This window comes from Epinephelus moara, chromosome 22 (assembly GCF_006386435.1).
Source record: "Epinephelus moara isolate mb chromosome 22, YSFRI_EMoa_1.0, whole genome shotgun sequence".
In the NCBI taxonomy this organism is placed as follows: domain Eukaryota; kingdom Metazoa; phylum Chordata; class Actinopteri; order Perciformes; family Serranidae; genus Epinephelus; species Epinephelus moara.
In genome coordinates, this window is record NC_065527.1 from 21247529 (window position 1) to 21271857 (window position 24329).

Below are 24329 nucleotides of genomic sequence, written 5' to 3' on the forward strand. Positions count from 1 at the left end.
TTGCACTGTACGTATTGGTTTCTCATTGTGAATTATTGTCTATCTGTTTATTATTTGTTTTACATATTATGACTTATGTGTCCCTGTTTTTGTTTGCAATTTGTTGTTTTATATATTATGACTTCTGTGTTCCTGTTTTTGTGTTTTTTAATGGCCTGAGGTCTTTTTAACATGATGCCGGAGGACTACAGTTGAAAATTAGCCTTTGGCTAACACCGGCACATTTACAGCAATGTTCATTAATGTGCACTGTCCTCTAAATAAATAAATAAAACATAAAATAAAAAAATAAATGTGTGAATGTGCACAGGGATGTGTGGGAAACACTGAAAAGGTAAGATTAGGGTTAGGGTGAGGGTTACATCACATTTCTTATAAGATGATTGACCTCCTCATGTATGCATGGTTTATTGCAGCTTCGTATTTATTCACTACAATGTGGCGTTGGAGCAGGGTTGTGTTGGTGGGTCTGTCTTGTATTGGTGGTGGGTGCAGTTTGTAGGGGCATATTGTGTTGGCTTCAAATGGAATGTGGCTGCAGCTATACATGTCTCAACTTGGGCTTTAAAATGGGAGTCCACAAACCAATGGGTGACGTCACAGTAACTACATCTATTATTTTGATTTTGGTTGAATTTTTTCAAAGAGCAGCTTTGAAAAGGAAAGAAAAATTCTCTGTGAATGTCAAAGAGAGATGAATTTAACTTATAATTATGATTCCATTCACCTTGCATAAATTCCATACAATGTTGACATGAAAATGTCATAAAGACATCATACAGAATAAGTCACCACACCTAAGTTTAATTACCATTTACCAAGCAACATTCCAACCAGTAAATTGTGATCTGTCCGTTTCCAATCTCCGTGCAACCACACCCAAATTTTTAAGCAATGAAGAGGTAGAACATTACCAAACCAAAAGCAAAGTAGGTGTGTTTTTATCATCCTCACATTTAGAAGCTTTGTGATGCTATAATCATTGATACTGGGTGGCTGGACTGTAATTAGACCCACTCTTGTAAGAGAGGTCTGGTCCGACATCACTGACAATTTTTGTACACAATTTGTACTTAAGTTATGAGATAATTTACAGGAGGTGCGGGAAGGTTTGATTTTCTTTAAAGATATTTTTGGGGCTTTTTGCCTCATTTGATGGGACAGCTGTAGCATGAAGGGGGGAAAGAGAAAGAGGGAGTGACATGCAGCAAAGTGCCATGGGTTGGAATTGAGCCTGTGGCGGCTCAGCAAAGACATGGCCTTTGTACATGAGGCGCCTGCTCTACCACGTGAGCTACTGGGCGCCCCAAGGGGGAGGTTTGATTGCTCAAAATAGGACATATCCCTGTAAACTGGACAGTGCAGAATTGGTTTCCACAACTCTGCCTCTGGAACCAACTTAAACGTTTTGTTCCTAATCACAGCACCCATTGAAGGATAGAGAGAGATACTGTACATTAGAGATGAAACAGTGGTGGGAATTCTACCTGCTTGATCTTCTGGTGGGCGTCGATACAGTTAAACCAGGCCAACACTGGACCCTTGTCATCAGTAGAGCCTCTTCCATAGAGCTTCCCTGCAAAGAGAGACAGTGTTTTAGCCTAAAGCCCTGGATCTTTATTTGATTATAGCATCAGAAAGTTATTCAGAAGTTTCTGGTAACATTTTGTGCCGTCTATCCAGTGTTTCCAGTCCATTTACTCTCACTGTCTGACCCTGTCGTCCCTGAGCAGGATGCTGACCCTGGGGAAGTGGAAGGCAGGCCTATAGTGTCTGTAAGCACAATGAGTCAAACTCCTTGGCAACTAAACAACTGGATAGTAAAACATGACGTAAGCAAGAACAGGGCTGATCAGACTGAAACGAGACAGGGGGAAGTGGTATTTTCTGTCAGCTGACTATCAACAGAAAGTACACAAGACCATTTGGGTTATGGTATTAGTAGCACACAAAAAAACAGTTTAAAAAAAGACAGGCCTAATATCTGACAGTCTACCTATCATATTGTCATCAAAAATTAACTGCAAATATATGGGGTTTAATAATGAGGCGTAATAAATCACAAACCTAATCTGCAATGCTTTATCTGGATTACAACAGCAAATGAGGCTGACCTAGTGGGTGAGTGCTGATACGTTACACAGGGTTCACACACAGTTTCATTAAGTCATTCTGTGTTGTTTAACACAACAAATACACCTTCAGTTTAAAACTATTACAGCATTGCATTTATGTGCATTTTTTAATGATGCAAAGTAACAAATTCAGGAAACCTGAGACAGCTGCCAAGTTGGTGAATAGCAGACGATTATTCAATGATAAATATGGAAATAAGTTAATCTAGAAAGATTAACATCTGTCATCATGAAGTAGGCATGCACTGACTAAATAAAATGCTTCACTCTAGCCCTTTAGCCGTCTGTGAAAATCTTCTTTATAAATACAACACTACTCATTCAACTTGACCTGTGAGGCCTGCAGATAAGACATGATTAAGAGCACAACTCTACCCTAAAACATGTGGTAACTGGGCTGGACTTTGGAAATATGCAGCAAACTGTGATATGATCACAAGTGCAAAGCTGATAAAAGCTCAAAGAGCATTTAAACAAGATGTTACATGTAAGTAATAATGATTAAACTTCTCTGAATGAATGACGTGCAGACATTTACATACATTTTTTTTCAATACTACGTTACCAGTTTAGACACATCAGTCATTTACTTCAGTGAGATATGACACTGTAAGTTTGCCAAGCAAAAGAAGAGGGAGGTGTAATCATTACACGGAAGGCTGGAAACAAAAACCTTGCAGTTACTGACAACACATCTCGTCTTACACACCTTAAAAACATTACTGTTTGCTTCAGTGACTTCCAATGAATCTATTTTGAACTGACAAACATTTCTTCATCAGATGAACAGCTTCAGGGTAAATCTGTGCCAAACAGAAACCAAAACAGTTCTGCTCTCACCATCTTTCTCCACCAGAGTGAAAGGCTCTGTATCCCAGCCATCGTCAATGCTGGCAGGCTGGACATCAAGGTGGCCGTAGATACACACGGTCTTCTTGCCCGGGTCTGATCCCAAACGACCCAGGACGATGGGCGGCAGAGGGATTTCCTCTCCAGAGGGAAGCTCCATGCACAAACAAAAACAACAGCTTGCATTTTAGTTAAGGTTAAGGTTAAGGTTTGCAATGAGCAATAGCACACTCATACACACACCTTCTGTTTTCCAATGTCCACCATCTCCACTGTTCCCCCCAGCCTCTCAATGTCCTTGGCGGCCATCTCCATCATCTTCTTGATCTCTCCGCGCTTCTCTGGCCAAGCAGATACACTCTGGACGCCAACCCAGTCTGCAAGGCGCTAGGAAACAAGAATAATGTACATACATTTTAATATAATATAGGAAAACTCTGTTTCATAAAGCAAGTCTCAGTTGTAGAAGTTTAAAAAGACAGTTCACCCCAAAATCAAAAATACGTATTTTTCCTCTTACCTATCAATCTAGGTTGTTTTGGTGTGAGTTGCCGAATGTTGGAGGGAGGGATTTCACCATTCTACTGCTGTTGAGCTGTTTTTGTGCTATAATTACCACAGGTTTAGTGCAATCTAGTTCCATCGTTTTTTAGAGAAGGCAGACATCTCTATGGCCGATATCTCCAACAGTCAGTGACTCACACCAAAACAATCAAGACTGATAAGCAGCACTACAGGCAAGAGAAAAAATAGGTATGTTTCATTTTGGGGTGAACTGTCCCTTTAAGGCTCACATTTTCTTAAAAGCTTCCTTCAAACCTGTAAAGTGGATTCAAATTGAATGTGTGAGCACATTAAGAGTCCATAAAGTTTAACAGCATCTGCAGTTAACATGTCACTAAAACTAAATCTCTAACTCAAAGTGAATGAGTTACAATGCTGCTTAATATTCAAGGTTAACACCACTGGATCAAGTGAAGACCGATATTTGGCTACAGTCTAATAACCCCCAATGATTAGTTGATCGTAACAGCAGGAGCTCATACTGGGAGTACACTTACATGAAATTATTAGAATGAGCTTACCTGCACGTACAGATCCTGGTTTTCGTCCACATACTTGAAAAGCGCTGTGAGATGAGCCATCTTTGCCAGCGACAGGAGCTGAGGGTTGAACAGACAGAGTGGAGTGACAGTCTACCTTCAGCCCCTTTGCTGTCTTAAGGGAGAACAGAAACCACGCCCTCCTTGAAACATGCTGACCCCTGCTGTACTCATAGCTCCTCTGTCATGCACGCTGGGCCAGATAAGCAGGTTTCAGATCAGGAAGTTGAGTCGGAGTTAGTTTTGCAACATTATTATTAGGGTCACAGCTGACTCGTCCCATTACTTTGCAGAACTTGTGGTTTTTATTAATATTGTAAAGGAAAAGGCATAAAGTAGATAGTTGCGTAATAAAAAGCTCTCAATGTAGCAGAAAGCTCACCTCCCTGCCTTGAAGCTGTACATATGAACATTTATAACATCACTTAAAAAAACACAATTCACTGTGCTGATGCTCCTGTTTTACTTGCAAAAGTTTTCAGAAATTTCATTACAATCACTTAAATGCATGACTCTGTTAGTCTCAGAGATCTGTGATAATTAAATAAGTTACAGAGTGCCTAAAGAAGGGTTTCATCAATCATGAGAAACACTTCACTGTTTATTAGAAAGGACTCCAACTGGGACAAAAATATGCACCTGTTAACAGAATATTACATATCTACATGTATGCCATGCCAATAATGAAACACTGTACTGTAAATTCCACTTTATAACTAGGACTAGAACCAAAAATCTTAACTTTCGATTTTAGACAGAGCTGGCTATTAAAAGGGAACGCCACCTAAATTAAAAATTTCAATGTTACTTCCATGACCAAGGAAAGTTTAATCTATATTTGCAAACATGAGCTACTGTCTCTCAAAGCCAGAAACCAGAGAAGTCTCAAACATGTGATGTCATGGTGCAGGGATACTTAAATGCTTTGTCTGGGGGCCACTTTTGCAAAATGACAGGAGGCCAAGGGGCCAGTTAATAAACAAACAAACAATACAATAAATGAATTGTCTGTTTTCAACCATTTCATGTTTGCTGTCCTCACTCATCTTTGCCAAGAGGAAATCTAGTTGCAGCAGCCCCGCACAGGTCAGGTGTACACAGGGGCTTTTTTTTTTTTTAAGATTTAGGACACTCTGTCTGGAGGTCTGGGGGTATCCTCCACTGGCACTTTTTTTTTTTAAATAAAAAAAGCTCTCTTTAAAGGAGTGCCTCACCAACAAAATCAGCATTTTAAATCAATTATTCATGTTTCATTTATGTTTGATTCATGTTTGCTTGAATTTGTGAAGAAACTTCGTTTTTCTCGCGTGCCTCCACAGACAACTTCAAACATGTTGATTTCTGGACTGATTGAAGACCACGTTAAACAACAGCAAAGCTACATCAAAACATCTGTTTAAAAACTCTCACACAAGTCATGCAGTATAATCCAAGTCTCATTTATCCAGTCATATGCTCAGTTTCACTTTCTGTGCACGTGAACACTGAAAAACACTTTCATCATGAATTCAACACAGTATGACTAACTGATTCACAAATGGTTATTTTGTGGGTGAGGTATTCCTTTAATGCCTTTTTATGCACTCTGGCACCTTTTTTACCCTCAAAGTACAAAAACTACAAATACAAATACAAATACACGGTTCACTTATAACACATTTCCTGCTAGGTAGCAAACATGTCTACAGCAAAGTAGAGGGTTGAGTAGTAGGCACTTCAGCATTGTGATTTTATGTTTTGTGATACAGTGTTTTTGAGAATCAATACAGTATTCATTTTTGATTAACAGTTCACATGCGTTGGATTTAAACCCCGACTGCTAGACAGCAGTGCTGTAATCTCTCTTCAGTCACGTGACTCCAATGTAACATCTTATTACAAGGGCTGTGATGAATTCAGATCCTTCTGTTCTGATTGCATTAAAAAGTCAACATTTTCCACTCAAATTTTATGCATATAGTTGAGTGTTCTCTTTAACAGTTTTCCTTTGCATTTACCTTACTTTGCAAATACCACAATATATCACCTTGCTTATATATCCCAGTGTATTGCATGTACCCCCTTTGTCTTGATATGTATCATATTGCCAGATTCTTCAGCAAAGGAGCGTAAAGTCCACAGCAAAGCTACCTCTTTCACAAGCAGTGTAAGGTTGATTTTTTCCCACTGAAATATGAAACAGCTGGGCTTGTCTAATTTGTATGGGATTGTTTTTTATAACCCATATGATGCAGGAAGCAGCTGGCCCCCAGGTATAATCACATTATCTAACCCCCATTCAAAAAAGTTGGACTCCCCTGCCCTGTGACATAGACAAAATTGAGTTTTAGCACTCTTCGGCAGGTTTAGGATGTGTGAGAGTGGTTTATGTTAACTAATATTTTTGGACTGTGTGAAAATGGTTGAAGTTCCCCTTTAAACCCAGTTCAGAGGAGTTTTAAATCAGATCTCAAGAAATGGTTGTTTATTTGTTTGTGTGGTTTATTGTTGGTTTAATTTGTAGATGTATGAATACCGGGAATTGGTCTGTTTTTCATTCTATTTTATTTTATTTTTTGTTTTTTGTTTTATTTGTTTTGTTTTTTGGGTTTTTTTGTTAATTTTTTTAAATTATTATTATTATTTTATTTTTTGCTTGACACTTTCGTTTTCAATCTGCCCTGAGGCTTTTTTTCCCCTATAATTTATTCCTCGACAATTTTAAAGATCTGGAGTCTGTCATTATGATCAGCCTGACCTAATATTTTTTTAATATTGTCATATAAATCTGTAAATAGTTTTTATTTGATGCATGACTGACGTGAAGCTCTGATTAAACAGGCCCGGAACTCAACGGCTCTCTGAAGGCAGAGCAGCTTGGAGACAGGTCACAGCTAACGTTAGCCGGCTAACTCAATATCTCCAAAACTAGCGGTAGCTTGCTAACTTAACGTTACACTGAATTAGCCTTTTCCTGACACTTATTCGGCTCTGGTCATTTCTAAAACACATAATTAAGCATTAAAACTAAAAACTGTTCCGTTAATGAGAACTCACCTCGTGTTTATTTCCGTACAGCTGATGTCTTCATGTGACTCTTCTCACCTGACTGACACTTCCTGTGTTCCCTAAAGCCGCTGACTAAGAAGATCCCTGAAAGCTTAAAAAGTACGCTGTGGTTTGTTCTGCGCACAAAATAAGAGAGAACAGAAAGTCTTCACTGCACCGGTGGACACAAAGTGGCTGTTGGATTGTGTTCACGGCGCAATGAATTGTGGGTCAGCAGCAGATGCTTCGTCACGTTCATTTATTGGGTACAGAGACAGTTTAAAGAGGAGATAGACCATCTCTGGAAAATCTACATACAAAGCTCTGATGTAACGATAGTGCAAGAAGTACTCAAGTCTCCTACTTCAGTAAAAGTAGCAGTACCGCCGTGTAGAAATACTTTATTACAAGTTAAAGTCTTACATTTAAATTTTCACTTAAGTAATAGTAAACAAAATACACTTTAAGTATCATTTTCACAGCATTTCAAAAATAATGTTGGCTATTGTGAATTCAGCAGTGGAAAGTCACTATGTAGCCTATATTTACTCAAGTAGTTCACTGTACTTAGGTAGCCTACACATTTTGGGTAAGCCTATTTATACTTGACTAACTCCATTTTGTGCAACTTTAGCTTACGTCACTACGTCTTAGAGTGAAATAGACATTTTATACGATTAAATGAATGAATGAATGCATTTTTATAATTGTGTCATGCAAGCAGTTAATGCCCAGCCCACATAGGCTTAAAAGACAGATCAGAGTCCATCATACATAAATTCAGGTAGCATTAAAAGGAAAGAAAATGAAACAAAGCAGCAAAAGCATTATATATATTCAGATCATCATATTGGAAGACCAAGTTTGTGGATCACTCAAAGGCATTTATGGTGTAAAATGATAAAAATCAAAATAAATACCAATTATCAAACATTCTTGCAGTCTCTTTCAGGCTTTAGCAACAAAATTTGCAAATTTAAGCACATCAAAATTTGCCAGCCACATTAGCTCTCGGTCATCTGAGCTCGAGAAAATGTCAGGGTTTAGATGAGCCATTTCATAGAATATAAGCTTTCCTCAGTCATCACAGTTTGTACAGAAAGAAGATGGGACTCACTTTCCACCTCATCCAGATCACACAGCTCACATATTCTGTTCACCTGAATATTGTTGAATCGCCAGATCTCAGTGGCCAGAGGAAGAATACAAGCTCTCAGCTGTGCAACTAAAGATCTTTGGCTTCGAGATGAAATGAGAAGATTCCATGAATGTTAAAAATGTCATTATCATTTTTAACAAATGGTGAAATTGAGCTTGGTATGCATAAAATAAGATGATTAGGCTTATTATTTTTTGTTTGTTTTTTGCAGAAGTGTAGCATGTCTCCTCTAGATGTGATATTCACATTCTTCTGGAGTGATGAAGTGAAGGATGAAGTATTCCTTTGAGTGGAGAAAATTCTCCATACATGTTAATGCAGCAGGAATATTAATACAAAACCATACAGAATAGTAAAACGCTGTAAGGGAACATTCTGATGCACAATGACTACTTTCAGTTTTCATACTGTAAATGCATTTTGCTGAGAATACTTACATACCTTTACTGAAGTAAGTTTTTGAATACAGGATTTTTACTTTTGCTCAATTGAAAGATCGGAATACTTCACTGTTACAAGATCATGGATTTAAAATTTCACTTGAGTAAAAAGGTAAATGTATACTTAAAGCACCAAAGGTAAAAGCAGCATACTGTTTTTGCAGAACAGCCCATCTCAGAATAATGTACACATATTGTTGGAATGTGACTATTGATGCATTAATGTGTTCACCACATAAATATTGCATCTGGTAAATTTCAGTCTATTTGTTCATGCTCACTCAAGGATACTAGAAACAACCAATAGCTTTTAAAAACTGACTTAAAAAAAAAAGTAAATCTAAATGCTAGATGGTGTTAACAGGTTGTGTTAAAATAAACCTGTTCAGAAAGTTGTATTGTACATTTTAAACCATGAGATTCTGAGGTAAACATTTGATAGTGCATTAATAAAAACCCACAAATGGCTTCTGCAAGACATGTTGGTCATTTATTTCAGTGACAATGGATACTATAAGTTTGCCAAGCCAAATAAAGATGTAGTCATGACATTGAACACTTGTAACAGAAACCCTGAAGTTAATCACATTAGGTCTCATCTTACACCAAAACATTCCAGTCTACTTCAGCGACTTCTAATGACGTGGTTTCACTTTGAATTGGCAGACTCTGGAAAACTTCTCATGGGTACTGTTTGTACCAAGGTGCAGGTAAATGTTAACCCCTTGATTACCACATCAGACAAAAAAAGAAACTGCAATTTACTGAACACTGTCAAGAGGAATGATGGTCAGCGCTCGCTTCAACTTACAAGTTGGAGATCAAGCTAGAAATTTTGGCTTAGTCATGGACTCTAACATGGATTTCAACAGTGGCAATAAAGTCAGCCAACCATCATCCAATATATCAGTGATTGAACGGACTCTGTCTCAGCAGGATTTGGGGGAAAGGAAAAAAAAAAAGAGAAGTGCATTCACCTTCCACAGACTGGACTACAGCAAGTGTCTCTACTGGCGAGGTCTCCCTAAACCCAGCTCTGCAGCTGATCAAGAACACTGCTGCTGAACTCCTCACTCCAACTTGCCTTGGAGAATGTAATAGGTGTTGACTATTGCATAATAGTCTGTCCTCTTTGGCTAGTTGCCAAGTCTCTGCTCAAACCTCAATAACACTGAAGATCACTCTGTGGTTGTACCTTCAAAGCAAAGACTTGCAGGTACCACAGAAAAGAAAAAAAAAAGTAGTTTCAAGTGTAGCGCCATCCTGAGGTCAGTAAAGTCACAAATCAGATGACTGACCCAGTTATTCCAAGACACTGATTTGTCCCTCAAAATGGATGGTCATGCTACTTTGGGGACAGAGTTAAGCACTTTTGTATATCCACTACTAAATTAAATTTTGCCACGACATTACCAAAGTAGTAACATTTTAGCACATGGAGCTGATTTTGATAGCATGCAAAGACTTTGTTTAATTTACACCGCGTGTAAAAAGGACACTCATGTTGTTCTAAAATGTTCTGTTTATTTTCAGTTTAATAACATGTTTTCTTGCTGTCTCCAAATCCTTATGGTGCCTAGAATTAGAAAGGATTTGATTAGATATTTAAAAGCTGGTTACACACTTGCAAATTTTAGAGACTCACCTTTCCATCAAAGCAACGTTGAGGACAAGCCTTTTCTGTTGGCCTACAAACTTCTGCGGAGCACATGAAATAGATCTGCAGGGGGAAAGAAACCCACATAAATAAAAATTTAGATTCTCAGCTTTACAAAAGTTCATTTAAGACTTTAGTAGCAATTGTTCTTATGCAACAAGTCGCCACATTGTGGTGACAGGGCTCATTTTGTTAGTGTTCAGTCAAGTCTGTAATTGTTGTGTACAGCACACCTTTAAACCCACAACGGCTTCCTGAATAGTTTGACTCACCTCTTCATCAAGGTATTTGTTCGTCTTTTGCTCCATGAACTGGAAGGCACTAACTGAGAAGCGCCTTTGGTGGCGATTTTTTGGATTGCCAGCAATTTTAAGGATGGACACGGTCTTATCGTAAGGATTGGCACACCTACAGACACACACCAGTTAAGGCTAGGGCAAAGCCATGTTTTAGTCGTATACACACAGTGGGATCAGAGTCACTTACCCTTCATAAATGAGCACCAGAGCATTATTTGCAGAGCGAGGGTAAGCTAAACAGTAGTTGACAAGAATGACCGCATCTGGTTTTGGAGATTTCAGGCGCAGTTCGAGATACACTGGCTTGCCAAGGAGCAGTCCCAAGGGCTGAGATGTTGTTGGCAAGTAGCTGGAATACGTCTGATCTGTTGAGATTACACAAAAATGTTAGTTTCAGAGCTGTGTGCGCGTTCACTCCAGACATGTTTATCAAAGATTGTCCCTGCATTTGTTGGAAAAAAATAGTGTATAACTCACCTTTGGCAATTCTCAGCTGAACACCATATAAGCCATTGGAGAGGACTGATTGTGGCATGACAGAACTCGGATACTTGACCATGTAGCCAACACTGGCCATTGACTGCTTAGCAGGGCTCCCTGATTGGCCGTAGCGACATTCAACCTGAAACCTTTTATTAAAAATAAATAAATAAATAAATAAATAAATAAATAGTGGTCAGTTTAAGCTTGGCACTACATGCATGTACAGAGAACTTACAGCAGGATTAATACTCAGTTACTTGATCATTTTGACTTTATTGTAGAACAGAGTGAAAATGTACAACCACAAACCTGAGTGGATCACTTCTTGTAATGATGCCATATTTGAGGTTTAGGGCTTTAACGACACTCTGCACTTCAACCATGTAGATCTTCACCCCTTTCACTTCCTGTCAAAAGTTGACATTTCCTCAGTTGTTAGGCTCAGGTCTGCCAGGCTACACAGCATGTATGATGTACTGCCTGAAGCAGTTTCCATAACTGACAGCATGTTTAGCTTGTAAAATTTCTTAAGTGTTTAAGATTTAGGGGTGTCTAGCAGTGACGATTACAGATTGCAACCAGCTGAACTCTCCTGGTTAGAATTCCTTCAGTGTTCTTTCAGGTTTTTACTGGGAGGCAAATTATCAGTCTAATCATAAACTGCTGTAAGACAATCATGTCAGAATCATACAGAAACGTATGCTTGTCAGGGGATACTTTGCTGTATATACATATTTCAGAGGGTGTTCATTTACAATATCGACGTTTTAGACCCCAGGCTTCAGGAGGAAATGCATATGGAAGATTGCAAGTGAATTTCAACTAAATTAGAGTTGAAACCTATGTTGCATTCAAATCAGAATGACAACTTCAAAAAAGGTGCTATGCAAGCATGTGATCAGAAATCTAGATGCATCTCAGTCCATCCACTTGTGACATAACGTTTGCTTTAATAGCAGGTCAGGGTCAGAGTCTCATGAATGGCCACGTCAAATAAAAAACACCCATCTACGCAGCTAAAAATAAAAAGCAAACTTAAGGTTGCAGCTTTAGTTGTACACCATCTGTCTTTCTAAACAAGTGGTAGCAATCAGTATCAAGTTAACAAGTCTTAGATCACTTGATCAGGCAATGCATTATTATCTTGCACTAGATTAAGACTTTTAAAGTAACAAGTGGAAAGTGCATTGTACAAGTCAAACAAGGGGATAACTTACATAATAACGAGCTCCACATTCTGTAACTTTGAACTTAAAGATGGCAACCTTGTCATTAACAATGACTGGTTTACACTCTGGATGCCCAGGAATAACGAGCTTGGTGGGGTCCACAGGGGTGGACGTCGAGCTGGCGCGAATGGCGAAAACAAAGTGCTGATCTCCAGTGCACTCTAAGGGAGACAGAAAAGTCAGATGTAGTCAGAGAAGTTAAAGATCACTTAATACATCTCCCGAAACAGGAGCCTTACCATCCAGTGGGTAGTAGCAGGAATTAGAATCCGTGCAGCATCCCAAGTTCTGACATTCTGAGGGAGATATTCCTGAATAACCACACATCACCCGCTCCGCAGACGAGACGGCACAATCTGAAATGACAGGCATTGTAAACTGTTTGCAATTCAACACTTCCACGTGTAGTAAAGCATTTAGCCATCTCAAAAGTGATGCATTGAATATCATGCACTTTCAGCTTATTTGCTGTATGCACTCACTTGTTGGAGGGTTTGGTGGGGTTGGTTTGCACTTTGAGGATTTAGGTTGGCCACTGGAGCGAGGGAAGAGGCCAGAGTCAAACTTGGGACTTTCACAAGATGCGGTAGCAACTTGTGTCTGACCGAACTCATTGGCAAACAACAACTGCAGGCTGTAGCCATCAGTCTGTAATAATTTCAAAGTTGAGCTTTTGGTTAAGACATGAACTTAACGCAAGGAAAAAAGAAAATCATATCCATGTTTAGATTTTTAAAAAGAGTACAGAGCCAGGGCAATTACTTTTCAGTAACCTACATGTTTCACATTACATCCAGTGAAGGGTACAGTCAAGGTGTTCTGGACAAAGTTAACTTCATATCCACAAGACTCTTGAGCATCCACGACAGACAGCAGTTCCTTTGAGCCTGGAGAGGGAAAATATAAATCCCTGCAAGTTAATATGCATTCAGCAAAATTTCAAATAGGCAGACAAGCCCCAGTACATACCCAAAACTTTAACGTCACTCAGTGAGCCTGTCCGCACAGTAATCTGGAAGCCAACTTCACTGCAGACCACATCTAACCCAGAGGAACTAGGACAGGTGCTGCCGCTCCAACTCCTTGGAGGGGCATATACAAATTCCACCGGGAAGTCATCACTACTGCCGTCCCAGTTTCTTGGAGGGGTGTCGTCAAATTCCAACTGGAATCCATGGTCAGCAAAAGAGTTGGCATTTTCACTGGTGGAGGCACCTTCAACTTCAGGAAATGCATCCTCAGGATCTGTATCTTCATTGTCAAAGTCACTGCTGTCATCTGGAGGAGACAGTGGTAGTGACCACAGATTGCTAGTCAAAACAGCTTCACCCAGTTTGTTAAGAAAAATCTAAATTGACAGCCTAACTACAGAGTTTAATTGATCAATTGCAAATACAGCAAGTACAACAAGTCAATGTCTGACTCAGGTACAAATTAATGACTAAAGAGCCAAGTTTGAATCAGTTTGTTTCCCCCTGCCAAAAGAAAAAAATTGGGTAAGTTATACTAACCATTTTGTTTTGATGGCTTTATCCAGCCAGAGACATACAATCTTTAAATTTCATGGGTGGGGCATTTAGGGATGTATTTTTGTAGAATATATGTGTAGGGAAAAAAACAACAACATTAAAGTCTCTTAAACTTATGTTAACCATAGACCTAGGTCCAGGGATCTAACCAAAAACCACTGACTTCAGGATGAGGCAACCAGGAGCACAAAAAATACCAATTCATCTCCAGGTTTTGGGCAAGGAAAATATATTTTAAGAAAAGCCTTGGTTTAAGGACTCATTCCTGGGACACCATTCCAGGATAACAGTAAATGTTGTAAAGAGTCAAGTGAGTAAATGAGTCAACCATCCAATACCTGCTGTAAGTCAGCTAGCATTAGCCGTTATTAGCAAATATTACTGGTCACACCACACCATGTGGTCATAGCAGCCAAACCTCATGTGTATTTTAGTTTAGAAATGTATTCTTAAGAACTCAACTTTAAACTTGTGACAAAAGTAATTTTCCCTATCAAAGTTACATTTTGTCAAACTTTCAAAATTAAAAAAAAAAAAAAGGCACAGACATATCAAGTCAGGTGAATTGGTTGTCTTACTAAACAGACAACAGGTTCATGTGAATGAAAACATTTATATAAAAAAACAAACTTAAAGTCCGTGAACCCACCTTCAGCCACTGTTTGAGTATCACTGCTAGTCACTCACCTGTCATTGTAATGGTCGATGTAACGCCTTCTGGTTCACTCCACGGCTCCGACGGGTATGGCTGTTCATTATTATCATCATCATCATCATCAATCACCTCCCACCCCTGTCCCCGTACTGAAACCGGCAGCAGAGTCCCAGTCAGCACCACCAGCACCAGCACCAGCACCAGCAGCTCAACCCTGACCCCAACCATGGCTCCAAGTGATGCCCTCCTGCAGCTACTGAACCCCGGATACAGGAGCAGCCTCCCGCGGTGCTTTAACTAGTGGTGTGACGTTAATTGATTGCACCTGACGGCTGGTAACTGGTACGTGCTACTTGTTAAAGTCTCACCTGCCTGAGTGAAAACTGTTAATTAGGTGTAAAAGACAGGCCCTTGCAAATAGAGAGGCCCTAATACTAGTTTAAGTCCTGCATTATATTTGAAGGACAAAAAGTAAAAGGACTAAAGTCTTATTTTTATCCATGATAATAACTTAAAATTTATTTGTTGATAATATTTTGTATTGTTAACCTAAAATCTTAATGTGTAATGAATTGTCAAATAAATGTAGCTAGGTAAAAAGTATATTTCTCTGATATGTAGTAAAGCAGAAGTCAAACAAGACTAAATTTACTTAAGTTACATTCCACCCCACCCCTGGTATGTGCAAATACATTTAAGGACACTTTTTTGAACACTTGTAACAGAAAAATTCTGACATTTACCTGGATTTTAATAAATAAAAAACTTTATTTACTGCAGTTTTTTCCATCAACTTGGCCAAAAATATTAAAATACAGTAATCACAACATACCACCACCAACTCTCAATCTCCAAAAGTCAAATTAGCACTTCAGTGACCCAGTGTAAAAAACATTATACATGTTTTATAGCTTGGGAGCACTGCTTTTGTTGTTTAATATTACATTTTACAGATGTACCTAATATTCTAGTATGTCAGTGCACTGTATATCAGATCTCATTAACATGTTAAATTATTGCCACCAACTCTGTAGCTCAATTTTATATCCAGACATACACAACATATATCTGCATTTCTCAGAGTGCTACTGAATTTTTGTGTTAGTTATAACAATATTCCCCAGTGACAGATAACTCAGTGTGGTAAAAAGACTTTATTGCATATATTTAAAGTACACAAACACCCCACAGGTCAAATAAACAGACTATTTAATAGTCTTCATTATTTAAAACAAAAAATTCTCTTTCTTTAAGTCGTATTCTCTCGAGCCAATAAAAAACAAAACCAACAAATCAGAAGACCTGGATGTTCAGACAAAGAGAAAATCACTTGTAGGCATTGGCTTTATGTTTGGGCAAGAAGTTGAAATTCTTTGGTACAGGTCCAAGCAGCATTTCACTGGAAACAGGAGAAGTAAGAAATTATAATCGGTAAATACATCAATTTAAAAGTTAACAGCAGTGTAGCTTGATTTTGAATGGAGCTTCTTAATGTTTTATAAATGTCTTTACCTAATCCTGACCCAGTCCCCAACATGTTGGCTGGCCATCAGTGACTCCAGATAGTTCCTGCCCATGTAGTACGGAGGTCTCTCGTTGATCTTCTGTGGCACTCGCTCCAACAGGCCCACTGGAATGTATCTGAGAGACAGAGATGGCACATACTGAGTGGATATTCAGGATCAAATAGCAAGTTATGAATACTGCCTGATAGTAGAAGAAATGCAACACACTTAGGAGCATGCTGTTGCCCACCTGCACATGAAGGAGAGCCACTCCAGCATGAAGGTGCGGGTCTTCTCCACACCTCGGGTGTCGGAGCCCCAGTGCTCCAGACCAAAGTTAGTGAAATCCCTGAGGATGTCCAGTCGCTCGCTGGACGAGATGTCCCAGTGTCTGCTCTCCTTTATTTCAGTGAAGATCCAGGGCTTTATGAGGGCACCCCTGAGGAACATGCAAACTCAAGTTCAAGTTCACCACAAAGATAACTGGGCTCTGTAATGTTTCCTCTGGTCAGGATTCTGTGTGGATTTACTATCCTCATAGTGACTGTGAAGGTAAGAAAGCACAATGACTTTACTCATTACAGTAGGTAATACACTGAATGTGGACAAGTGCCTCAAACAAGCCCACTTCAAAACACCTGAACTATTCTTTGATAACTTCGTCGTCTTGATGTCTTTAGGGCTACAGTTTGACAATTCGGCGTATACATTATTTAGTCTATACTGTGTGTGTGATCATATAAGTAGCACCAACCTTGCAATCATAATACCAGAAACTCCGGTCTCTTTCGCCCTCATGGCATCTTCATAAGACAAAATGTCTCCATTACCTGAAACAATAAACACAGGTCAACACAGTTTGTCTCATCACCAACAATTAATGCCTCTTCTGTAGCACGTGCATCATTTTACAACCTTGATTTCGCTAAATTGTATATAGAGTTATTTTTCACCAAAGAGGAGGTTGTTTTTCCAGTATTTCCCTCTTTACTAACCCTACATGTTCTTATCTCACCTGTGTGCAACTGCAATCTTTACAAATCAACATACCAAAAAGTGGGACGGGACTGGCCAGCTTGGAGCAGGTGGTGATGTAATCCCAGTCAGCTAACTTAGTGTAGCGCTGCTCCCTGGATCGGCCATGCAACTGTAAGAAAACAGCAGCATCAGTGGTATGTAATCACACTTAAAATCTGACTCGTATAAAAATAATAGAAAACCACGAAAATATTACACATGACATAATCACAAGGGGCTTGGAAAAACAACTTACAGAATGTCAGTATGATAAGGACACATTAAAGTCAAACAAATGCAACACATCACCTCAGATCAATTAAGAAGTGTTCTCACACCACATTTTCTCTGCTTTTACTCTAATTTGTTGAGTGCATTTACTAAATAAAACAGGAGTGTGCCAACAGATATGGGGGTTTATAGCTACATGAATGAAAGGTATCAAAAGGTGTCCAGCCCACATGGTCTTACAAGACTCCACTTAATATGAGACTCCAGCTGATTTCCATAGTTTCAATATATTTATAGATTTATGCTGCAACTGTTTTAAAAGGTATGGATTGTTGGTTACTGTTTGCAAACACACTTGCCAGTGAAACTGAACATAGAAGTGACAGTCTACTACGTGATTTCTCATTTGTCGGGAGCTACGTGTTTATGTATTTCTTCATCACTGCAGCAAAGACAGTTTCTGACACATTAGATTGGTTTATATTTATGCGTAATTTTTTAGACTGTTTTTGAACTGCTTACAGATAGTTTCTATACACGAGTACACTGTTTACTGACCTTACTGTTGCTTCTCTGATTAGTGTTCTGCTCTCTACCATGTGTCATTTACGGCATCCTGTATGGGATTCGCAAACTTTGCTTCGTTGTTCTTGTTTTATGAAGTTTAAATGAAGTTGAAATTTTTCAGTGCTGTGTCTCTTGCATGGTCTGGCTACCTTTTCACAAAGCCCCGACCTCACCTGAGCACTGTGGGGGTACACGCTGATAAACGTTTCAAACACAAAAAATAAAAAGAAGGCAAGAAATACAGGCAGAGGGCAGATCAGATTATGGGTATATTGTTTGTTCTATTTTTTAGAACAATCCTGCATAGTTTATCATAGTTACTCTGTAAACAGGCTTTGGGCACCTTGAATGGTGCTATATAAATTCAAGTTATTGTTACTATTATTATTTTAATCTGATTTTTAACACACCTTTTCATGCTGCTCACAGCCTCCTTAACATTTGCAGCAAGTGTTCACATGTATCTCTGATGCTTTTGCAAGACTTACTGTGATCAGAGAGACACCCCAGTTCTTCATCTCTGGGATGAGTTTGTGCGCTATGTTGCTCTTCTCCTGAACACCAGTGCGGATCTTGACTGTTAATGGGACATCAAGGACCTTCAGGAAGAAAATAGACTGTTTTCTAATTCATCCTTTAACTTTGGGTGGGAAAAAAATCCGGATTTGACAATTAAAAACCAATTCAGTTTAACTGCTACGTAAAAATTTAATGATGACACGTGGCAGCATTTTCTCCTCAATGCCAGAATTCACCAAGACACCCCATGCAGATTTTTTAATTTTATTTTAAAAAAAACCAAAAAAAACAACAAAAAAAAAAACTTACATAATTCATTCCCTTGATTATCTGTTCAAACTTTCTGGTACGTGTCATCAAGCCGCAGCCTCCGCCCTGACAAGGGAAAGCCAACAAAGACCATCAGTCACTGAGTGTCATATTGTTTAATAGTTCCAGCCAAATACCAGTGTCTGCTTTATACACAGGGGCACAGACAGGTTTGGTAAAACTGATTTTAAAAAAGCAGTATGTATAAAAATAATACAGTTGACACTACAGGGGTGGAAAACAAATGAGTGAAAACCACAGTGGAACTTTTATTTAATCTGGATGGCACTACTTTTTTGATAGAGGGTTTACCTTCTTGTAGACAAGGTCAATGGGGCATCCAGAGTTGATGTCCACAAAGTCAACATCCGTGTTGTTGTTGATGAGCTCTGCACACCTCGTCATGGTATCGGGAAAGCAGCCCTCCACCTGGAAACACAAGCTAGATTTCAGAACTGAGGTCATCTTCACTCCCACACAGAGCCCCAAGCCATGTTTATAACAACATGAACAGAGTAATTCAACTTCTCTGATGGGTTCAGAAGAATCTCAATAATCTAAGATGACATCACCTGGACACCAAACACATCTTCACTTTCGTGCCGTTTCAGGAGGGCCCACTCTGACTGCTGGCCCTGCAGCAGGTTTGTGCACATGGCCATCTCCCCACAGGTGATGTCTGCTCCGAAGCGCTTGCACACACGACGGAAAGGCAGATTTCCGCACTATAAAGAAAGGGAAAGAATCATTAAAAGGGGGCTTCATACTTGTATTTGGGGTTTCTACTAGAACATGTTTACATGCTTTTATGGTCAAAATACACTTTATTTTTCTCCATCTGTCTGTACTTGAACACCTGTATTCAGCCTCTGTCTGAAACGCTCCATTTACTGCCTGTCTTTTTAAGCTCCCTTTCCAAAAAAAGCCAAAGTCTGCTCTGAGTGGTCAACATTTTTCAGTCTTCCGTATCTGCACTCTTGGCTTCTCTGCACCATCACTGCAGCTGGGGGAATGACTATGACAGAGTATGGCGACACTTTCTACAGTGAAAAATCGCCAATAAAAGCTTCTGAACAAGACCGGACATGTTCCAGCAAGAATATGATCTGAAATCGGGGAGAAATTAACAACACTGGCAACCAAAATTACGTGTTTCCCTGATGTTAGCATGTAGCTACATGTAGCAGTGTATGTAATGTAAATAGGGATGTCCCGATCACATTTTTTTTTTGCATTCGATCAGATACAGAGTCCTTTATTTTGAAACCGGTCCGATCCGATACTTTGCAAAGCATTAAGAAAGAAAAAAAAAAAGAATGCATCCAAGTTGTCCCATAAGGTTTGTTTTTTATTTAAATTGTATCCAAAAAGCTTATCCGTGGTTCAGCAGCACAAAATGTAAACAAATTCAATATCTTCTTCTTGTCTTCAACAAACAAAATAGGCCTATATCTTTATACATTGGAAAGTGGAGGCAACAATGAACAACATAGATGACAAACCTGGCCATTTTTGTTGTTTTGATTCTTCCAATCTTATATTATCGATTCCGATTTTGTAAAAATAATGTAATCGGAGCCGATAAATGTAAACACTTGCAGTAGCGCGCTTGGAGCAAAAGACCATATAAAGTAAGCACAACAGGTCCCCTTTAAGTTTGGCCAAACCTTATTTTATGGGCCAGCTTCTGATTTAATTTAATTTCTATATTAACCTTAGAACATAATTCAGTCTGGTTGTACTTACAGTTGTTAGAGGAGCGAGGTAGAGCTTGTCTTGAAAGTCCACCTTGAACACAGAGACAAAATTGTATGTCGTTAGCAATAGAGATTTAATTTGTTCAAACACTCTCATGTAATATTTATTTAACCTGAAAATGGATCACATCATATTCCTTGTGTGTTTAAAATAAGTCAACAAACTCCTTTAAGAGAATATGGTTTTGGAGGAAAAACGGTTGGCTGAGATTTACCTGTTTCTTTTCACACGGGCGCAACTTGATGACATCTACATCCGTCAGTGGGCCAACAGTCTTCACTAAAGGCTGTTTATCTGGGCTGGCCTGCAGTTTATCGAAAAGCAAACATGTAAAAAGATCTGTAAAATACCAAGCACCTCAACATGTGTACACCGTTGTAAGAGGAAGTGGTCTGAGTAGATGTTTATACCTGTGTTTCAGCTTCAGTAGACACACACTGCTCCCCTCCTGTTGGATCTGCAGATACTTCAGCTGCACGAGTATCACCTGTGAGTTTTAAAAAGACTGAAATTATAATACCAAATTCAAATCCCCACCTCTTCAACTCGTATTTGTTACTTGTCTTACCATTCCCTTGATGTTCTCTTTTGTCTTTGTTGTTTGAAAGTGTTTTGAGGTACTCTGCTGACTTCTTGAAGGCCACTGAACGCTTCCTCAGGCGATTCTGGAGGTCTTTGCTCAGGCTGTTCTTCACTGCGATCCTACCCTCGTTGGCCTTAATGAGATCTGCGTTCTCCATAGTTTTGAAGTCAGCTGTAGTGTGCGCCTTGGCGAAGCGGCAGGAGAGACCATAAGCACATTTTCCAAATGTGTCGTAGAGGTAGCAGCTTTCCCCGATGTCAGCGGGCTTGGTTGCAAAGTACTCGGCTATGTCATGATGAAAGTGGCATTTGTCTCCAAAGGGGCACTCCCTGTTGTCCTGCATGGATAGAAAAAGACACGACAATAAGTATCAGATAAGTACTGTATGAGATATTAGTGAATGGCTGGTTAAATGTTCATACCTGAATGACTGAGAGACACAGTCGTTTCTCATCATACGCAGTAGGCTTTGTGTGTGGCCTGGACTTATTCTGTCCCCGAACACGTTTACCGTCTGGTCTGCCGCCCTTATTCCTCTCCTCAGGGTCTAGTTTGAGCTTTTTGGCCTCAGGTTCCTCAACAGGCGTCTCATTTGTCTCCTCATCCTTTTGATTTTCACTGGCCTTGTCTTTTTTTGAGCTCTGCCACTCGGAGTCTACAAACTCGTGAAATTTTTCTTTGGTGGTTAGAAATCTGTAAATATAAGAAGTAGTAATGTAGAAGATGTAACAACCTGGCATTCAACACAACACTTAAGTACATACAGTATGTGATGATCACTGTGTGAAATGGTGCTATAGCAGTGCCTTACAAGATCATCTGTTACAATTTATGTGTAATTTATATGTAATTTGACACAACAACTTACTTCTGCAAAGCTGTTACTATTTTAACTGCTGTACTAATAAGATGTGAGACTGGTGAGTTAAGACCTCAGGCATTAATTGGCTTTACACACATTTGCTTGCTGCTCTACGTCCACATGCAGGACTGCCCATAAGGGGGGAGAAAGAGGAAAGCTCTCTGGGGCACAGCCACTTAGGGAGGCCCATGGAGGCCTAAATGTTAAACAAAAATAAACACTGTGTTATTGTTGCTTTAGTCAAGTGTAGCCTGTTTCATAATGAAAACCCGTCTCTATCCACCACATGACCTGAGAAATTTAAAGATCCAAAGTAGCAGAGAGAGAGCATGTGCATGCGTTGACGTAAGTGAAGCAGATTAGGGGATCACCCAATCACTGGACCTTTACATGGGCCTAGCCATTTCTTTGGGGGGACCTGACCACATGAATACTGATTTAAAGGTCCAGTGTGTAGGAGTTATGGGGATATGTTGTCAGGAATGGAATATAAAATAATAAGTATGTTTTCTTTTGTCTATAATCATCTGAAACTAGAAATCATTGCGGGGTTTTTTACCCTTGAATGAGCCATTTATATCTACATACAGAGCAAGTCCTCATCCACAGAGATCACAATATTGCATTGCCATGTTTCTACAGTAGCCCAGAATGGACAAACCAAAGACTGACTCTAGATAGAGACATTCAAGTTTTCAGGGTAGCTACCTCAATCAACAGCCCCTCTGCCATGAGCAGTGCCAAAAAACATTCAGTGAAACTGCTTTAGTCTGTGTGTTTACGTATTTAAAATCACCGGTAAGAGACCTCTGCACATAATTCGGTTCCCAGTAAAAACCTCCTGACTGTCTAGAGCTTAAGTTATAAGACAAAAGAGATGCACATGCATTAGCAGGCGCTGAGCTAGCGACCCCTGGTCCATTTGTTTTAGAGAGAAAAATAATTCTGCGGGTAATTCTGCTCCTGGTATAACCTCCTAAACAATGAACGCTGAAGGAGTTGTAACTGACAGAAGTTTCAGCTGGTTGCAATCTACAATCCTCACCACTAGATGCCACTAAATCCCCCTAAATCTTACACACTGGACCTTTAATGGTACAATTTCAAGAGAGGCTACTGATGCAGACCAGCCAGTCCTTGTAAAACTGGAGCAAAATCTTAGTCACTATTCTGTGCATGAAGTCAAGTGCATTCACTATAGCTGCTACGTCTTTTGCTGGCAGTGTAGTTCTGTTAGCTCCATCAGACAAAAGAAATGCAGTGTTAAATGATTATGTGGGAGGCAGCACCCTCAAGCATGGGTCCACCCTACTCTGCTACAGGTTGGGAGCCAGTTGCTGCCCAAACTGAAAGGCCACTAATGAAGAGTTATAGTGAACTGTCATGGTGAAGAGGGAGTTGCCAGGTGAGATATGATGCAGAGTATTGATCTATGGCACAACTTCAACTGCTTCCAAGATGCAGGGAGAAAAGAAAAGGTCTTCCAAAGTTGTTCTTTATACTAGGACTGTTGTTGGACTTTTGACCTCCTCAGACATGACATGATGCTCAGCGTTTTGGTAGCTTTATGTTTACTGGCACATCATGTCTGAATCTAGATTCTTCCATCAAACAAACAAACACTGTGGCCAACACCTGAGAATGTTTGCAGTGCTTTCCAACATTTTTTCTCGTTTATTCCACAGACGCTTGGTTACTTACTGTGGTTTGAGGGCAGCTTCACCCTTCACAGCTACATCAGTCTTCTTTTCAACGGTTTCCTCCGCCGCTTTTTCCATCACACCTTCACAGACTTTCTCCAGTGCTTATTCCTGAAACATGTCGATACATCAGCTGGTCGTTTTTAATCTAACTAAAGAAATGCTTAACACGGGAGCTAACGCCACTCCATTTTTCTTCCATAAAGGTTGCCTGAATTATTTGACTGAATCAAATTAGCCGAGTTACTTACCCGTTTCCTCTATGGTTGCCAAAATAAGCAGCTACTGTGGCATGCTTTGCTTCAAGTGACTGTAGGCTACCTAACCCTGCTAACAAGCTAACAGCTAACGTAAAGGTTGACGCAACTAGCCACCACCTACTTCACGTATTTAACGCTAATTCATAACTATTAAAACATGAAATTAAATGCTAAACGAATGACGCTGCGGCTAACTTGTATTATACTCTCATACCCTGAAATGCACAGCAACAGTCCAAAAGCATGAGGAGACGGTTGTGCGTCAGTTTGGTGATGTCCGTGGTGTAATGGTAGGCGAACATTGGTTCCGCATATTACAGTACGTCTCCCCCGTTACTCATATTTACACTATTATTTCAATTTAATGGGGCGCTGTAGCCCAGGGATGGAAAATAATCACATTAGCCCTATAAACTGAGGATGCATGACATGTTTCAGGTTTAAAATTGCACC

General features: G+C 39.6%; 3 protein-coding genes across 3 annotated transcripts in view; all 3 read right to left on the reverse strand.

The window, feature by feature from the left end:
* The window catches only part of cndp2 (carnosine dipeptidase 2), a 12140-nt gene extending 4799 nt beyond the window's left edge, over positions 1-7341 (reverse strand). Inside the window, exons 1-5 of the mRNA XM_050033868.1 lie at positions 7124-7341; positions 4070-4147; positions 3228-3371; positions 2976-3138; positions 1488-1576 (exon numbers count right to left, since the gene is read on the reverse strand). Of these exons, the coding sequence (XP_049889825.1) occupies positions 1488-1576; positions 2976-3138; positions 3228-3371; positions 4070-4129 (456 nt within the window). The 5' untranslated portion in view covers positions 4130-4147; positions 7124-7341. The remainder of the gene's footprint in view (positions 1-1487; positions 1577-2975; positions 3139-3227; positions 3372-4069; positions 4148-7123) is intronic.
* Positions 7342-10232: 2891 nt separating this feature from the next.
* LOC126383996 (zona pellucida sperm-binding protein 4-like) lies at positions 10233-14812 on the reverse strand. The gene is made up of 12 exons (XM_050034791.1): positions 14598-14812; positions 13351-13659; positions 13159-13268; positions 12864-13029; positions 12621-12737; positions 12370-12542; positions 11462-11559; positions 11147-11298; positions 10857-11034; positions 10643-10778; positions 10359-10433; positions 10233-10289 (listed from the first exon to the last, which is right to left on the reverse strand). The coding sequence occupies exons 1-12, from the start codon at positions 14791-14793 to the stop codon at positions 10281-10283; spliced, it is 1719 nt and encodes a 572-aa protein (XP_049890748.1). The 5' UTR covers positions 14794-14812; the 3' UTR covers positions 10233-10280.
* An 887-nt stretch (positions 14813-15699) lies between these two features.
* dus3l (dihydrouridine synthase 3-like (S. cerevisiae)) lies at positions 15700-24151 on the reverse strand. The gene is made up of 16 exons (XM_050035251.1): positions 23868-24151; positions 23618-23727; positions 21477-21747; positions 21040-21391; positions 20882-20958; positions 20686-20775; positions 20460-20501; positions 19286-19438; positions 19026-19142; positions 18714-18779; positions 18374-18484; positions 17121-17217; positions 16825-16900; positions 16321-16509; positions 16078-16206; positions 15700-15964 (listed from the first exon to the last, which is right to left on the reverse strand). Exons 2-16 carry the CDS (start codon positions 23692-23694, stop codon positions 15892-15894), a joined length of 1920 nt encoding a protein of 639 aa, XP_049891208.1. The 5' UTR covers positions 23695-23727; positions 23868-24151; the 3' UTR covers positions 15700-15891.
* Between the last annotated feature and the right edge of the window lie 178 nt (positions 24152-24329).

Bases quoted from the DNA above. Each gene is read 5' to 3' on its own strand.
- LOC126383996 (XM_050034791.1), bottom strand. From the start codon at position 14,793: ATGGTTGGGGTCAGGGTTGAGCTGCTGGTGCTGGTGCTGGTGCTGGTG. The intron at 13,269-13,350 runs GTATGTACTGGG...TTCCCTCTCCAG, and splicing joins GAGTGACGTTAAAGTTTTGG to GCTCAAAGGAACTGCTGTCT. The intron at 10,434-10,642 runs GTGAGTCAAACT...TTCCCCCTGCAG, and splicing joins ACAAATACCTTGATGAAGAG to ATCTATTTCATGTGCTCCGC.
- dus3l (XM_050035251.1), bottom strand. From the start codon at position 23,694: ATGGAAAAAGCGGCGGAGGAAACCGTTGAAAAGAAGACTGATGTAGCT. The intron at 20,502-20,685 runs GTAAATCTCAGC...TCTGTGTTCAAG, and splicing joins GCCCGTGTGAAAAGAAACAG to GTGGACTTTCAAGACAAGCT. The intron at 18,780-19,025 runs GTAAACCCTCTA...TTCCCTTGTCAG, and splicing joins TTGACCTTGTCTACAAGAAG to GGCGGAGGCTGCGGCTTGAT.